Source organism: Drosophila erecta, unplaced genomic scaffold, assembly GCF_003286155.1.
Source record: "Drosophila erecta strain 14021-0224.00,06,07 unplaced genomic scaffold, DereRS2 tig00000000-arrow-pilon, whole genome shotgun sequence".
Taxonomy (NCBI): Eukaryota; Metazoa; Arthropoda; class Insecta; order Diptera; family Drosophilidae; genus Drosophila; species Drosophila erecta.
The window spans coordinates 13,317,907-13,336,669 of NW_020825194.1; the positions used below are offsets into that span (position 1 = coordinate 13,317,907).

Consider the following 18,763-nt stretch of genomic DNA (forward strand, 5'->3'; position numbering starts at 1 on the left):
GTGCTTTTTCTGTCGTTTTGTTCTCTGCATTTATATATTTATTTTATACACCAAAAAATCGACCGCTGCATTTTGTTGGCTGCATATAAATGAGTGTGCTTTTTATGCTCGATTTTTACGGTTCGATTTCGATTTGACGTTTTTCAGTACAAGTTGCTACAGTTCTTTGTTGCTCTTGTTGTCGTGTGTGTCGCAAGCTGTGTGAGTGACAAATGACAAAACAAAAACCTGTCGTGGTCTCGGCCGCTGCTGTGATGTTGATAAAGATCGTGGCTGTTTTAGTTTTGTTTTTCTGCACTGTCGTACTGTTGTACTGTTGTACTGTTGCACTGTTGTCTATACAGGGTGCCACAAATTGCAGCTGGCCAACTGACTGACTAACTTGGCTTACTGCACTAGTTGTGTGCTTTTGCTTGCTTTCGCGGGCTTAGAAAGCGTTTGGTGATTAGCCACTAATTGCACCTTGATTGACTCTGCTTCGTTCGATTCCTTTTCGCCGTCATTAGCCCATATAGCCATGGTCTAAGCCCTCGCCGCAAAAAGAGGCCGCCAGATGCTGCATTCCACGGCAAACGACTTTGGGTCAAGTGCAGGGCCAGCGATCTTGCATCCGTCAAGTGCTCAATCTTAAAAACGTATTCAGATTTCTGTCTGACTTCTAAATCGATAGTATCCATGTTCCTCGGATTTTAAACAATCGCCGTTAATGATGTGCCAGCCCCTCTCCTCTCCACTCCACTCCACTTCACTATATATTCCCTGAGCGTTTCGCCTTGTTCTGCTTCGGTCTTTTTTCGGTTCGTGTAGAATGTTTTGCATAATTTCTTACTTAAGACTTAATTGAAAAACGAGTGAAGAGCGACTTTCGGACGGGTTTTCTGGCCGGCTTAGCCTCAGCCTCAGTGGCTCAAACTCCGGCACCGACACCGGCTCTGAGTTTCGGTTTCAGTTTCGGTTTCGGTTTAGGTTTAGGTTCGCTCCACGCTTCGTTGCGCATTTGCCTAATTAATTTTCTCAGCACAGCAGCAGCAACAAAATACAGCAGATACAGCAGATACAACAAATGAAATACAACAAAATACAGAAAAGAGGGGCTAGCCGGCATTAATTACGACCACGTTTGAGGAACAACTTCCATTAAGTCACAGACTGGGAGACACGCACCCGAAGCCGCTTGCATATTATTTGAAATTAAAACGAATTAGGCAACCTGTAATTTTTCCATTTAGACCATAAAGTGTCTAATAATCAAGTAGGTGTTGTGGCACAGAACCCTCTCGGAATAAAACCTCCCCCAACCTTTCAATTTACTTGGGAAAATAATTAATGTGACTGCGTTATCTAGGAATTGTGTTAGAAAATCGAGGGGGCAAGTCCCTGCAGTCATCACACCTCATGTATCAACAACAAAAGAGATGCCGAAACCTGAATGCACTCCATTGTTTGTAAAGAATTTGCCTTTTGTCCGCTTTTGTTTTTTATCTTACGCACGAAACTGTAACCAACTACAGAAAACACCTGCCGCTGGCCAAATATTTGTGGTCTAGGCCCACATCCTGCTTCCCCTTCTGCCCCGCAAACAAATATTTCACTTTGATTGGCAATTAATTCAATTTTCAGCTGCATTTTTTTGCGTTCTTGCTGCTGCCTGGCTCCTTTAATTTAGACATTTTGCAAGTGTATTAGACCAAGTGCAGATACAGATACATATATATATATACAAGTATATATAGATAGGCGGCCGCCCGCTGGGCAACTATACATGTGTCCCCTTGGCCACTTGGCCCCTTTCACCCCTTTGCAACATGGCTCAATAAAATGTCAACACAAATGTTGGTAATTGAAATGCGCGCCCGTTGGCAACTATTTGCCTGCTTTTTTCGCCCCGGCGTTTTGGACCCGCTTTTATTTATGGGCCTGCCGGCTGGAGACTGTGTTTTTGGGTCCTGGGTTCCTGGGTTCCCGGGCTTGTGGGTTTGTGGGTTCCTGGTTAAGCATTTTGGGTGGTCTTTTTGGGGCGTTGATAAATGATTGCCGGCGACTGCGACTTGGCCCGGCCAAGTCCACTCTGGCTTTTTTAGTTAATTGCAATGACTAAACAAATGCTGCTTTTTCTGCCCGCTCTGATGAGGTTGCATAAATAGGCTTTGATATTGAAGCTATGGCAATGTTTAAGCTGACTTAAGTGGTATACTTAGAGTAAGAAAAATTACTGGAAAGTCGTTACTTACTTTTTCTAATTCTAAAAGGTGAAACCGAAGTACTTGTATTGCTTGCACCATCTGAAAGAAGAGGAGAGGAAATTCCAATGTAGTAGGGTAAAATATAAACATGTCACAAGAAACTGAGAAACTGAGATTTGGATCATTCGCGATAGCGACTGCAAATTAACATTTTAATTTTGTTATACAAAACACCCTGGCACACTCACACTCACAAACACAAACACAAACACAAACACAGAGGCATTGAAGTGATTGCTGGTGTGCCCAGACCGCTAATTAAAACATCAGTTTGACATTTGACATTTTTACGATGCTGCTAACTGCTGCTGTGTGGCCTGTTTGGTTTTGGTTATTGTTGCGGCTACTGCAGCCAGGAATTCCATTTTAACCCAAGACATGCCATAAACATTTTTATAGCAAGGGGTTTCTTTTATTTCTGCCTCTTCCTTTAAGTGAGTGTTACTAAATGCACTTTTAAATGTTCAAACACGATAGCGGATAAGGGGGCGGAGCACGCGGGGGGAGTGGCAACCACAGAGTGGCATGCCAAAATGATTTATGGCCAAAGTACGCAGACGCGAGCGGGCCAAAAGATAGACACACGGCCATGGCCAAGACGATCTATGCCGAGGGACATATGCAAGCGGCGCGGTGGGAACTGGGGGTTTTTCAGTGATTTTGTACTACAACTAATAAACTAATCTGTAAGTGCATAAAATTAGGGCCACCAGAGGAAACTCCGCCGTGAGTGAGTGGGTAAGTGAGTGACACATTTACGACTGCCGCCAATTAAAATTAGTTTTGCCCATAATCTCTTTATACTCCGCCAGACTCGCGGCTCTCTGAACTATATATATGTACGTGCACATATAGACACCATCCATATGGTTTTTTGTTTTTTTTTTTTTTTTTTTTGTATTTTTTCCATCATCCGACTTTGGCTTAGCTGGTAGGCAATTGCATGGCTCGTTTTGCACTTTTTGCACGCGGCATTTCCGTCTTGATTTACATTCTGCTGGATGCTGCTGCCTCCGAAATGATCTCTTTTCGGCCCCCAACGTTTCCCGCACTTCCAAACTCATGGCCATAAAAATTGTTATGACTCTGCGGGTTGAGGAATGCCAGGAAAAAGATTTAGCAACATATAGGGATCAGGATCTGCTGAGGCGGTTGTTTCCCTGGCCTATTCCTAACCTGGGTGGTTGGAGGATGTTTACGGATGTTTGCAGCTAAATTTGTTAAATGAATTTGGATGTAAGCCCTACTCTATATCTGCCCAAGCTCAACGCCTCTGACTCAGTTCGGTTCCCCACTGCTTCTGGCTGTTGCTCATCAACGAGCTGCCCATCGCTGCCCATCGGAGTGTTCAAAATCCGGATGCCCTGTGGCAGATTAGCATGAGTTCCGTTCCGTTCCCCCCAAACTACAATAATAATGATCCTCGAAGATTTGAGCTCATCATGAGCGGCGATCATGATCATCGTCAAGGTTGTGCTGCTGGCATTTGCCTTGGATCGAGCCCCCCTTTTCTGCCCAAGATCGCGAATGCATATTCCACTAAAGCCAAGACGTTGGCTCCATTGTTGTTACTTTTGCATCTTTTTTTTGCATTTTTACTTATTTTTTCTTTTTAAATTTTTTTCTTTGCACACCCAAGGCTGGCTGGCAGGCAGGCAGCCCATTTAGAGAGTGCAAAAATGTCATATGCATCATTAAATCGTTCTGCTTCATATTGTCGTTCGCATGGGTTCGCTCGTCGCTCGACTCCCCTATATGCATGCCTATATGCCCCGATATCGCCCAGAGACTGACTTCTATATCCCCCGAGAGCGGGCAAATAGCAAGAGCGAAAAGTATGGCAACGCTGTCCAATAAAATGACTAAACAACTCAGTTCGGTCTGACGAACAAATGCTCATAAATTGCGTTCGTTGGCTGTGGCTTTTGCTAAATTCGCAGTGATTTATTCTAAATAAAAGAAAATTATTCAATTGTCGTCGTTGTTTTGGGTCAAGGTGATGCACACACACACTCACACACTCGCACACAAGAGCACTGGGGGAAAGAAATAAAAAACTAGCCATGATCTTTGGCTTTGGCAACTTGCTGCTAAGGAGGCTGTGCAACTTTGTTGCCAGCTTTGCTTTTCGTTTTTTCTCTTTTTTTTTCTGCGTACTTACCAGTGAGTCGACTTCGGGATCTGCGGTATAATAGGGTTTCTGTGATCTTATCTGCAAGGAGAGAGAGTGAGAGGACGTGGTTAGTAGGTGTTAGGTTTACACAATGAGAAATGATTTCATCTAAATCAAGAACCATTTTAAGTGATATTTCGATATATACACAGGTTTTCCCCCTCTGTACTGCAGACTGTGGCCAGCTGTGCTATTTTTATTTGGTTCTTTTTTGCCATTTTATGATGGCCTGGTGGCCGATAAGCTCATGCCAAACCAAAATATTGTACACATTATAAAACTACAACAGCAAACATAAGCAAATCGGTTCCACGGCGGGCATGGGAAACGCAACATTTGTGCTCATCAGCTCATCAGCTCATCAACGAACCCAAAGCCAAAAACCCAGACACCAGACCCCAGACCCCAGACCCCAGAGCCCAGAGCCCAAAGAGGTGACGATGCGACTCGCTGTGACCATAAAAGAGATTCTCGCTTTTATAGCAATCCCGAACACACAGAGATATAAAAATAAACCACACACTTAGATAAAGATCACAAAGGCAATATCTGGCTAGATAAAATGCCACACAGACCGACCGAGAAGGTCATCAAAATGCTGTGCGAATTATTTGAAATCCGTTGTCGAACTGCGACTCTTCGCTGGATTTAACTGCTTGGCGTTGGTGTGTTGGCTCTCACGGAACTGAGCCACAATAAATGGCCGAGACGAGCTCGGGTCTTCAGTCGTTAGATAAACAGATATCGCCGACAAACACCCGCTGCGATATCTTATATAACGGTCGACGGACCTGACCTTGTCCACATGCGTAAGTGTTACTTGGGTTTTTGTGCAAAGTTGTTGCACGCTGACCACCCAGTTACATATGTGCAACAAGGTTGCCCTGCAGGCGGGAGGTCCACTGGTTGGGTTTTACATTGTTCCGGTGATAAAAGACATGACCCTGAAAGGAGCTACGGACATTACTGATCTCCCATTGTGGACTGCCAATGAGCGGATTAAGGCAATGTTCAAAATGTAAACACAATTAATCAAACATGCGCGGTGCAAGGCCACACTGATTATAGAATTCCTTGCTTGGTCACACTACGCCATTTGGATACTGTTAGACATTCTCCAATCAGCTATGAAGCTAGCTGTTCTTAACAAAAGCTTTGTGTCTCCCACAGCTCCTGCAACTATGACTACTATGATCGTCCAGATACAACAAACCCACACAGAATCGCGTCCGAGTTCGACTCCAGCTGTCCAAGGCAGTAACGGCAATTTGAAATCAACTGAGCCATGTGCAGCTAATAATTACACACTTTGCACACGGACGGCGAGGCGGGAAAGACTGGCAAGACTTGTATCTAGATATGTGGGCACTTCCACACCATTGTACGAAATGGTCGTATGAGAAAAACGCCCCATTGTGAGTACCACACCATAGCATACCATGCCATGCCATACTACACATTACATACAATAATAACAAACACAAAGCACGGCCATTGAAGAGTCGCGATCGAAAAATTGAAGGGGCACGGCGCAGGGGCAAATGCGGGGAGTCAAGTTGCGTGTTGGGTATTTTGCAAAAGTTGTTGCCCGTTGGCTTTTATGTTGCATTTTCAAATGCTGGTTGGCTGATGTGGTGTTGCACACACACACACACACACTGGAGATACAGATAAAATGGGAACTCGCCAAACTGGTTTCGCTATGCAGGCTCGCGCTTTTGGCTTTAACTGATATGAAAAGCAGAAAAGCAGTCGGCCAAAGATGTTGGCCGGGCCTATATTGCACGCACTTTACCACCGGAGGTTGGGCTTTTTTTGTTTTTGAAGCAAAAAAAAAAATGGCTGCCCCAAAACCTTGAACACATCCGCGGTCCATCCTAATTGAAGTTATTCTTCGCCGAAAATGAGAGACGAGAACGGTATGATTTTAAAAATATATAAATCATGCGGGCAACTACTAAAATGCACAGCATGAGACAAGTCTATAAATACGCGCAATACGTTCGGCAGTTGGGGCGTGAAAATGAAATGGGAAATGGGGATAAAAACGGAATGATTTTCCCCAACTTTTCCCCAAAAACAGTTTTGTCAACATGCTGCTGCTGCTGCTGCTGCTGCTGCATTGCGTGGGCGTCTGCAGCTGACAATTTTGTATTTATAGTTCAGTTTTATTTCGAATCAGTCTCAAATCGAGTCATTGCGGAAATCGTCACGCGCCTCAAAAATAAAACCACAGAAAAAAATAGAAACTAGAAAATAAGCAAAATCGGAACCTGAGAGCCCAAAGCGAACCCCATTCGTAATCAGTTTCACATGAGCACCTCATAAATTTCTATTTCTGTTTTCCGTTGTTGATTTTTTATTTATTCACTTCACATATTTTTTGCGACAACGGACGAAAAGAAATCACTACTGTTTAGATACTGCTCTTCAAAGCGCCTTTTTTATGATGCCAATAAATGCAATTATACAACCGGCAAAAGGTTTACAATGTCGCGTCTCCAAATCGCCGGCCCCAAAGATACAACACACAAAAACAAATAAAACAAAAAAAAATCTTAAGTAAAATAAAAAAAAATCGAAACTCAGTTGGCGTAGGTGGTCATAAATTTCCCGCGCGCGCGATTATGGGGGAATTTTGAAATCAGTACCATTTCATCAACCACGTGCTATCATACACCGTCATAAGGCCTATATATACCATACGTCTCTATAGAACCTGGTCAAATTATGATTCAATCAAGACATTTCCTCGGCCAATTATCGGAAAGGCGAGACGCGAGGAGGAAAGCGAAAACGGAGCAACTAATCTGGGTTCGTAAAAGACACAAAATAAACGCATTCATTCCAGCCGACCCGACCCGAACCGGACTATATTCGTTTTATAATGCCAATACACAGGGTGGGTATGATTTTATGGCCAGGTCGCTTGGCTGTAAAATCATTCCGAGCCAGCGAGGAGATAGCCCGTACTAGGGACAATAGTACGGCCGCTTGGGCATACAATAGTTGCTGGTCTGCAGGCACTTGAGTAATGTGGTGGCTGGTGGCTGGTGGCCATAAAGCCCCACTTCCAGCCAGAGTGTTTAGACCCGTACCACCCGACTGGGTCATAAAGCAATTTATGCACCACCGCACCACCACCACCGCCGACTTTTGGAATCAGCGCACAGTAGCCAGCATTTGGAGTCGTCGCTGCCGTCAGAAGCCGCCTGTCGATCGCAATTGAGCCTCTGGCCCACTTGAGAAAAGAGTGCAGTGATAACAGTGATAGCCGTGATAACACGGCCCAATGCCAGGTAAAAGGGCCGGACAAAAAGATTTGCAAAAGGCACAAAAAGCGGGGAAAGGCCCAGCCGAAAAGCATTAGCTTTGGCCGCCTTCTTATCTCTGCAAATTGACCAGGCTCGTCGATAACAATTTATTTTGTTCGATATGCTAATAAATATTTTCCATCAATTAGGTGTAAGCCCAAGCCGAAAAGTTCAAAGTTCGAACTGCAACTGAGACGGCAGAAGTATCGCCGGAGGATCCCGCCCTATTATTAGTTGGTCTAATTGCGGAGCCAAAAGTCAGCGGGGGATACGAAAAGCGAGGCGCCTAAATTGCAGCACGTAGCCACCTTTTATTATTTTCATTTCCATGTTGCGTGCCACGGCGCCAGCCGCATGCGGGTTTCCCTGCCCCTTTCAACATTACTATAAACAAACAGCAAGAGCCATATAAATATGTATTTGGGAAGCAGATTGGCGACGCTGTGCGAGTATCTGTTATCAAGATTTTTACCGAGGCCCCGAGGAAAACAAACCAAATTGGAGTAACAGCCGAAGAAGATGGGACATTTTTCATAAACTGGGCTAAAAGATTGTTTCGGTCTCCATCGGGGAAATGAGTATCTTGTCTAGACCTGAACAAAAGCTGTGACCGCAAGAACATAGGAAAAACTATGTATCTTTGCGCAGTCACTGCAAAATTGCACTTACCTCAAACAGCGAAAAAATCAAATGAAACTAGACCCAACTCGAATCGAGACAAAACCATATCGGGTTTCTCACACCTACACAATGGGAAATGGAACCACGCTTAGGTGCCTAAAAGCTTGCTCAATGGCCAAAATGCAGGGGCTTAATGGTGGGGGCAAGTCGCATTGGCAATATCTAAAAACTAACTATGGTGGCAACATAAATTACGTATCAATCGAAAATGCTAGCTAAAATTGCAAATCAAAATATCTAAGTGCTATTTTAATAACCCCCTTCAAAAGCTTTGCGCGCCGCCTTGTGCCGCAGCCCACTCATAGAAATAACAATAATTTCGTTGTAATACAAAACCGAAATCCAGCAGGAAAAACGAAAAAAAAAACAAGAGAACTTTATTTGCTTAGCCGATGACGATGATGTTGGACTTGTTTAATGTCGTTGATTACTTTTACCCGGCATCATCAACAAACACAAATAGACCAACAACACGGGCGAGGCGAATGCGTTGTCATAGTTGTAGTTGTTCCATATCTATATCTTTATAATGGGCGCACAATATCGGTAGTAAAACAGCCGCAATTGAGGTGACACAAGCAGCAACTAGAAACAAAACCAGAGACTCGACGACCCCCACAAACTGCTTCTTTTTATAGCCCCACAACCTCGCACCCCCCAGGAAAAAGCGAGCGGGAGATACTCCACTTCAGATACTTCAGTTTACGACCCAAAGGCAAACTCGCTGCGGCAGCTACCGCTCAGATACACTACTTCTAACGCTTTTCGCTGTGGGCAAACACAGGCACTGGCACACACGGTAGGAAAATAAAGAAAGAGCTCTGCAGAGACAATGTCAATATTTGCATTGGCCAAGAGATTTCCCTGCTTACCTGAACCAAAAAACACAAAAATACAAAAATACCAGCAAGCAGTTGAAAATAGTGGAATGTAGCCGAGTGCCAGAGATAATTGTTACGCTGCGCCCAAACATCCGGTCTTTAGCTGATAATCGCGCAAATAATCAGAAATCTTTTATACACACATTATCGGCGAAAGATGGTTGATGGTTGTTGGTTGTTGCTTGTTGGCTGTTGGCTGACAAGTTCGCCTGTCAATTGTATCACAATTTGTCACTTTGCAGCCGCTCGTTGTGCTTTGCTTTTTAATTGAGAACGTTTAGCAGACATCTCGTCTCGGGAGCCGGCGCTCATAAATCATTTTGGGTTAGCTTCGGGGGGAGGTTGGGGCGGCTGGGGCGGCTGGGGTTGGATTTTCCCCATAAGTAACGCCACATAAATAAGGCGCAGCGAAAGAGTGAAATGTTCTTTTTGTGAGAGAGCGCTGGGAAAATCATTTCCATATTCGTGAGAGGGCAAGACTCATATTGATCTCGGTATCATTTGTGGCTCTATTTCGAATTGGTGGCTCTACTTCTCGGCTACTTTTCGGATAGCGCAAATTGATGGTTCGCCCTAATGGGTTAACTCGCATTATGTATCCAACAGATACACATCCATGCGCTGGCATATATAGAGCTGTTAAGAAGGGTCAAACTACTGAACAAATATTGAAAGTCATTCCGGGCAGAGGCAGCGGCGGCGGCAGCGGCAGCAGCTCGAAAATGTTGCCATAATCCAAATACAAACTCCGGAATCAGAGAGAGACGGACATAGGAATGGTGATAGAGAGCGAGATATGCAGGCAGTTAACTAAATAATCACATTTAAAAGGCGCCAAGTGGTTCCATAAACAAATATTTGAGGGAATTGGGAACGCATCTTGTCTGCTGGCTGCTAATGGATTGTGGCTCGTATGCAACTGTTAAGTAAATAATCTTGGAAAATCCACCCTGCGTTCGATTTTCCCCCCCTTTTTTTCGGCGTCTGTGCCAAATCAATTCACGCTGTGCAATTGCGGCAATCACCATACAGAATGAAAGCAACGCAATTCCGAAAAATTAAAACTCCCCTTGATTTCTGCTCCTTGGTTTTTGTTTTGTTTTGTTTTTTGTTTTTTTGGGTGAAACAGTTGCGCCTGCGCACTTTTGCTCATTTCGCAGTTTGGCCAAAAAATTAAATAAAAGCGAAATATAAATAAAAATAACAGAGGGAACCTTTTGTTCTGGCCAAGAAATTCAAAACCCGCTAAGGGTTGCGATCGCACAGAACTAAAAGAACAATGCGTTGATAATATACATAGCTAGAAAGAGCGAAAGGGAGAGGGTCGGTGAGCGAGGGAGAGGGCGAGATTAAAAAGGTACCAAATTCCAAATAAAAAGGTAAAGGTTTCTGTATTTCTTTTTTTATCATTAAAAGAACAAAACAACGGAGAGTCGAAGCAGGGAATATTGCACAAAAGAGATTAAGTTCCTTTTCTTTTCTTGGATTTTTCGTTTTTTTTCCTCGTTCTTGGACCCCGAGAAACGCAAATGCGTAGCGGAGAAAGGAGAAGACGACGGGACGACGGGACGACGGGACGACGGGACGAGCAGAGATATCTCTCCTACAGAGATCCCTCGGCAAAGTGAACATTCCAATGCGGCCGAGGCTGTGCGGTGCTCCTGCTGACAATACACATACAACACAAATGCGAAGCGTAACCTTTCATACCTGATTATGAACCATCCTCCTCCGTTTCGGATGAAATCAGAAAATGCAATTTACGAAACAAAAAAAAAGAATAACGGGAGGGGGAACGCGTTGCAGGGGGACTGGGAAAAGGTAAGCCGGTAAATTGCCTTTTGTAGGGAAAACCCAGCCGTATATATGTGGATAGACCAGCCGGAGAAAACCGAAAAGTCCCGAAAACATTGATTGGCATTAGGGCTTAACCTGTTCGGTTTCGGTTAGAAGCCTGTTACCTGCTTCATTGCCGTTGTTGGCCAGCTTGAAATGTTGTGACAGTTGCTGGGCAGCCAGACAAATGTCAAGGACGGCCAACTAGGGGCACTTCATTAATCATCCCGGATCTGGCGATCTTCCCGCAACACGTTGCAGCATGCAACAAATCAACTCATCGCATGTCCAAACTATTAGCAAAATGTCAAGAAACGAGCTGATTTTCATTCTAAATTACATACTTAAAGTGGAATCACATGAAATGATCTGCACACCCAGGCGCGCCATCCTTTGTCTCATTTCGGGGATCCTCAACAAAGAAATGATCAGACAACGAACTTTTCGCTGGGCATTTTATTTTTATATGTGTAGTGTCTCTGTATGGGCGCTTCTTTACATATACTTGCTCTTGTTGCGGTCTTTATTTTTTTGTTCATCATTTGCATCACATGTTGCTGGTTTAAAGAGAAATTATAAAGCGTTTCCTTAGCTGCATCATTAGCAGCGCCAACACCAAAAGTCGCCTAACTATGCCCGCCATCCAGAGGGGGATCTTCCGAGGAGAGATCGGTGGGTATGGGGATATATGTGGGCACTGGGATTTTGGGATGGTCTTCGCGATATTATAGGGGAAATATCACCCTGTTGCTGGCGTTGGCGTGGCGCGTTTTACGCAGTTGCTTAGTCCAAATTAAAGTGAATATGCTCGTATATATAGCATAGCGGGAGAGTGCCAACGAAGAGATATATCTGCAATCTATCTATATAAAATGCATCGGCATCGGCATCATCATCATCATCAGGAGCAGAGGCAGAAGCAGAAGCAGAAGAAGCAACAACTGCGCCAACAGCAACTACGAGTAAAAAAGTGCCAATGTGCCGCCTTATTTTTAGCCCCTCTTCTGGGGCGACGCTCTTTTCTCCGCTGCTCGTTTGTTAAAATTCGATGGGCGAATGACATTTTTGAGTTATTTTTGTCAGTCCGACACAACGACGAAAGCAGCCAAGAGCTCGGCCAAAAACTATACTGAAAACTCAGCGTACTGAACCGAGGAAAGCCAGAAAAACCGAAACCAGAGGCGAAAACCGAAATAAAAACGAAATGCAAGCGACAACTTAGTTGTTGACGTTCGGTTCGGTGAATGATCAACAAATGTCAACCGCGAGATGGGATCATTGCAGATCGTTATGCTGAATCGAAAGATACTTTAACTTTTGGGTGAGGTTCTTGCGCTGCCATGCACTATACAGAACCTCTAATTGTTGCATCCCAAAAGTTCTAATAGTTTGAGCAACGACTGTCGCGTTTGGCTGATTGGCGTTGCCAGATCTGTCCAATACCTCAATCTTATGTGACATTTTACTGACAATGCTACAAAAGTCTATCAAAATCGCACCCAGCCAAAGAGGCTAAGAGGCAAAGAGCCAAAGACAGGCGGACAGATCTTGATAAATGTGACTCGAGTTTGAGGAGATGTTTCGAGTGTTGTTTTATGTTGTTCTCGCGGTGGCTGTTGTTCTTGTTGCTGCCCGTTTTATTGCCCATAGCAGGGGCCTGTCAAAATTCCAAATGGACCATAAATAAGAACATCATTTTTATAATATTCAACTGGGGGCGTCGCTGGTTGCATTTGTTGTTTGCCAAAAATGTCACCGAGCGTAGAATGGAGCCATAAGTTCTAGTTTGTTTGTTTCGCTTTCACTCGTTTTTGGCATCACCATTTGGACTCTGCGCGTCTACTGTTTCTCAAATGCGATCTTCAATGAGTCATAAAAATAGCTGGCTAACGCGAATGGGGAGCAGGATGTGGAGCAGCGGCCGCAGCCGCAGCAGCTACTTGCAACATTATAATTTGTATGTTAAAACATCGTAAATTATCCGAATGTCAGTGTGTGGCAGCGCATCTTCAGCGCGGTTTTATGAACTCTGAAAAGGGGCGCCAAAGGGGGCGTGAATGCGGCCGGAGGAGGAAGTGTCAAGTGTGGGCAGCGCCATTCTGAAGTCACATCGCATATTTGTGACATATGGCAGCAAGACATTGTTGATCTGGCTGCGGCAATGGGAAGATGTGGCTGCAGCATCGTAGATGTTGCTCTTGTCAGCGGGACTGTAATTAAGTGCAGACTGCCCCGCTCATTGAGACTGGAGATCGGTATGGTATGGTATTGTATGGAATGGAAAGGAATCGATCCTCGACGATCCCGATCCTCGGGGCAATGTAATCCGATCATTTAGCGGCTTGCTTCGTTAAGTTCGTGTGCCGCGATTTGGCTGTTGTTTTTATTTTTATTTTCATTTATATTTATTTAGTGGCCACATGTGGGCCATGTGTTCCCATCCCAGGCCATCCCGGGCCATCCCGGGCCATCCCGGGCCATCCCGATGCCATCCCCATCTCAGAGAATCGTCTCCAATTACCGAATGGAAACGAAAGCTGGGCCCATTATTCTTACCTGTTTACTGAACATTGCAATATCCTCGTTGAACGATTCCGACGAACAGACATCGCCACCTTGCACCCCGGGCTCCCTCGGCGTACATGTGGCCAATTCGCACTTCTCGAAGATCAGCGCCAAAAGCGGGAATAGCGGATGTCTGCAATGGGAAATGGGACAATAAATACATGATACATCAGTTGGTCAAGTTTCAGGACGCTTCCTGCCCTACAATATGCAAATGAGCAGCTGTCTTTCGATCTCTATCTATATATCGGTTGCTCTGGGCAACTAGAAATCCTGAAAGTGGCTTTAAATAAAGATCACCTGGCCCATGAATGAGTGTACTGAACTTGCATTGCAAGCATATATAATTGGATAATATGTTTTACTTAGTTTTGTGCTTAATTGTTAACTACTAACTATTTTCAATGGCTCTGCATCAAAGTATTTCCCTGGATTGACTCGAAAACCGAGGACATTTCCTGTCCAGCCAAATGCAAATGAGCAGCTGCTTTTCCCATCTGCAGCGGCGTTTGTTTCTATATCTGTTTTTGTATCTGTATCTTAGCCTTTATGCACACACAAATAATCCCCCTCTTCATGCTGACGGATTAGTTCAACAACTCAACATGATTTGACCATTTTTTGTTCCATTTCCACTCGGCGAGCAGTTTTCCCCTGACCAATTTCTCAATTTCTGTACAAATTGCACCTGAACAAAATTAGGCGGGACCCCTCTGACCAGAAAAGAACCCATTAGATGGCACAAAAAAGGAAAAAGACCGGACCGAAAAGTAGGGGGTGTCGACCTGCGCTTAACAAACTATTAATAAGAGTCCGAGCTCGGAGTTTCCAGCCTTTTACAGTTGAGTGCGTTTTTGGCCTGGGATCAGGAGTAGAACCAAAAAATGTAAACGAAACGAAACGAAATGAAATGAAAAAGGCTAAAATAAAACCGCCTCACACTCATTTACGATGACCAGGCAAAAAGAGCAGCTGAAGAAGGTGTTAAGCAGAGAGCTCTTTTCCTTTGTCTTGCCTTTTCCACAATTTCAATTTGAATTCGGGAATAAGGTGCCAAAAAAATAATAATAATCATAATGGCAAGTGCTCAATGAAGTCATAATCATCAACATCATCGTGTTTAAACAGTCACTCGAGACAGGGACAATCATCAAACAGTCGTCAAACATAAGTCATTCATGAAATTCCCTTTCAAAGCAAATATTTGCACAAAAAATATTTATGTATGTGGTGTAGGTAAAAAGGAGGTAAAAAACTTGGCAAACAAGCATTTCAGGGACTCAGACAGCTGGCAAAACAGTTGCAACACATGAAAATTGCCAGGACACGCAATGACACAAAAAGGCACGATCGGGTTAGAAAAAAACCCTTTGGAACTATAAAAAGCCGAGAGAAAGACACAAAAACCAAATGGAGAAGAAACCACAATTTTGGCAAATTAACACCAGAACCGCAAAGCGAGAAACTGCACCTCATTTTTGATGGACGGATGATTGGTTGGCTCTTACTTTTCGGACTCCCTAATGCCTAAGCACGTTCATGTTCCGTGTCCGTCACTAAACACCTGACACACCCCCAAGATACCGTGGAATTGGAAAACGGACATTTCTCTCTGCGAGTTTCGGCCGCAGAGGCAAACCCATAATTTTGTACTTTGCGCAAAACGCAAGAGGATCACGCCCCTTGCTCCCTCTCCCTCTCTCTCTCTCTATCTCGCTATCCTCCTCTCTTTCTATCTGCTGAGGAAAGGATCCTGCCTCCATGGTTATTTTTTCCTCTTTGGCGGAGTTACGCGTGCGCAGAGCTGAAAACAGGTGGCAAATTGGGCTGGGTCAGTGCGAACATGCCAAAAATTATAAATCGATAAAGAGCGCGCGTTCGTATATTGATTGGGATACTTTGATCGATATCCAACAGATTATGAATGGGCAGGTTGGACGGGATCCTAATGAAATGGAATTAACTTTTATTAGGGCACTCAACAATCCCACAAGCAGTAAAATGAAATAGTAGCATAAAAATCACACCTAAAACTGTATTTTATTTCATTTCTACACTTGTCAGTTTATATTTATTAAAGATTTGGGTGCTCAGCAACTACATTATGCTGTGCCCAATCAATAACAACGTGACAGCTACTTTTCTAGGTCCAAATTTCCCACACTCCTCATTCACCACTTGAGCCCCAATCTGAATCTGAACTAAATTCGACTAGCATCGAGATCATCTCGGGTCGCTCGAGCAGAGTTGCCACCTCTGCCGAAGGCGAACCGAATTCCGTTAGTTTACACACTATGGTGTATATATAGTATATGATGTATGCACACTATACGTATACTCACTCATAAATCGCATCCTTATCACGTTTGTGTACTTCGGGTATTGCGCCCATTAGGTGATTACCGACCGGCGATACATGACTAGGTGTTCCATGACCCCCGGCCCCCGAATGGTAGCCGTGCATGCCCACTGTGGCCGCCGCCGCCGCTGCGTGCGTCATGTGCGGAGAGTGGTGCGAGGGGAGGCCCTGCAGTCCGGGCGGCCGGTGACCGGCGTGTGGATCGTACATGGCCGCTGCTGCGGCTCCGGAGTCCATGCCGTAGCCGTGTAGGCCATCGTCATACTGTGGGGATGAGATGGGAGCAGAATGGTCAATTAGAGGGTGTTGCAGGGGGTTTCAGCACCGCAATTGCTCACTTAGCAGAGACGTCTTTAAAACATCTTTACTGCTTCCTTTTAAACTTGAGCTTAATATTGGTGTCAAAATTTAAATAGTAGTGTAGTCCTGAGAGTGTTGTTACCATTCATATACACAAAATATAATAGATATGCCATGTAATTTTATTATCTCCCAGATTGTATGGGATACTGCCTGTTGAATCATTTTTGTCGTTTCTCTGAGTGCAGCCAAATTAGCGGCGACATGAAATCGTTTTTAAGCGCACATATTTAAATACATTTTCTAAATTAAAGACTCTCAAACCTCGAAAAAGGAGAAGAACAACCCGATACCCAAAAAAATAAAAAAAGAAAAGACAAACCCAACAAAAGCGACGACCTTGTGATTACTTTGCCGCTGCTTCGACATTATATGGACGTATACTCATCGTACATTTGGCAACCCATACAGATGTATCTATACATTTCGGTTACCTTACTTTTGTCTTTCGACGTTTTTTGCATATTAATTAAGCGCCAAAAGCAGCAGACAATTTTGAATATTATCAGTTAATCTGGCCAGGCATTTTCGAGTGTGTTTGTGTGTTTGTGTGCTTGCTGTTCTCTATCTATCTTTAAGTTGTACAGCGTATGTGGAGCCGCGCAATTGCAAACAGGTTTTGTGCAACTACAAAATAATAATAACACCAAACAACTGAGAAATGATTTTTCTTATATGCACACACACTCGCACACACACACATGTGGGTACTTTTTCTCCTTCTTTTCAACAAAAGTTCAACGCGGTGTGTGAGATTTTTATCATTTGTACTCAAGTGGCGTCCGTCGGCTGAAGATACACTTCGCCTCTCCGTTTCACACTGCATAATTTGAGGGAACACGAAGAAGTTGACAAAAGATTTTTGTGCAGCGACAAGAGATGCCCCCCTTTCGAACCCCCTTCATGCCGAACAAGTTGAGGTTGATTTTTTATCAGCCTGGAAAAATCTTTGACACTAAATGAGCAATTGACTTGCCGTTGAGAGAGGAGTTTTGAAGTGCAAAAGCGGGGGGAGCTTGGGTTGGGTTGCGTTGGGTTGTTTGCGGAAAATGTCAAGGATCTGCAGCTGTTGGGGAAGAAGTATCTTTGTATCTATACTTCGAACTAGTGCAGTGCGCGTCATAACAGCAGCTGGCTTTGCAGGTGGCTTTCAATAGGCATAAGAATCGAGTAAGGAGGACAAAATAAGCTTCTGCAACGACGATTGTCAACCTTTGAGGTTGAGGCAATCCTTGAGATACAAACCAGAGATTAGTTTAGTGAGGCGGTCGTGCTGCCTCCGTTTTTCCTCTTAGTGTTTTTGTTGCTCTTGCCTGCTGTGTGCACATGCACGAGATACAACCTCATAGATACTACTATACCCACTACAGCATAAGAAACCCAGCAACTTGTCCGCGTTTAGTCAGTTCGTTTTGGCCTGGCTTTTTCGGTTTTTCGCGCTGGGGTTCAGTTCATGGCTGTTAAACTATAAAGTTGTTATGCTAATTTTAGTGTTGGTGGCAACCGAATGCTGCTCTTTTTCTTCATTTTTTTTTCCTTTTTAACCGTTTCGATTTCTTGGCGTTCGTTTCTTGGCTTGTTTAGAAATGAGGAAATTGTGGAGCAACAAAGAGATCTTGAAAATTACCACAATTTGTACTTGTACATAAGTAATGTGGGAATTTGAGCCGCCGCCGCGAAGAAGAGGAGCTCAAAATAACGAAAATACAATGAAGAGTAAAAATCGAACAGGCAAATACACTTAGGTCCATAGTTTTTTGTTTTTTTGTTGTTTTTGTTTGTGCCACAACTCCCCGATCCATTTGGGCCAACTTTGATTGATGATCTTTGATGGTCGGGTCTCGGTCTCCATCTGCCTATCTCGCTCGCTGTCCCTGTGTTTTTCACCATTTTTCTCTGTTGTTTAGTGACCAAGCCGTTGACCTTGTTGAATGGAAAAGCTCTTGGCCAGCCGGATCAATATAAGCCAACCAACCAAGCAAACAACCAACCACCGAACGCAGTCGAGGCCCATGGTCTGATTTTGACAAGTTCAGCGTCGAAAATCCTTCAAAAATTTATGACGCCCCCCATGGCAGCCACAAACACAAAAACAACAACAGCAGCAACTACAACAACAGAAGTGGGCTCCAGTTTGGGTGGTGGTGCTCCAAACTGTCAGTGACAGGCGCTGAAGGAGCTACGATTTTGTTTTTTATATTTCTTGTATTTCTATATATATTTGTGGAGCAGCCTTTTTTTGGGGAGTTTTCCTGCGTTTTCCGACTCTTGTCCCACTTGCTGTCTGTCTGTTTGTCTGTTTGTTTGTGTGTTTGTTTGTTTGGCCGTGTGTGTGCCGGTTCTTGGTATGT

At 44.1% G+C, this 18,763-nt stretch overlaps 1 protein-coding gene across 3 annotated transcripts in view; it reads right to left on the reverse strand.

Moving 5' to 3' along the window:
• The window catches only part of LOC6552022 (homeobox protein homothorax), a 106,229-nt gene that overhangs the window by 80,667 nt on the left and 6,799 nt on the right, over window positions 1-18,763 (reverse strand). For all 3 annotated transcript variants that reach the window (XM_001980632.3, XM_015154459.2, XM_026976194.1), the window contains exons 2-5: window positions 16,036-16,316; window positions 13,685-13,826; window positions 4,405-4,455; window positions 2,232-2,282 (exon numbers count right to left, since the gene is read on the reverse strand). In XM_001980632.3, the coding sequence (XP_001980668.1) occupies window positions 2,232-2,282; window positions 4,405-4,455; window positions 13,685-13,826; window positions 16,036-16,316 (525 nt within the window). The remainder of the gene's footprint in view (window positions 1-2,231; window positions 2,283-4,404; window positions 4,456-13,684; window positions 13,827-16,035; window positions 16,317-18,763) is intronic.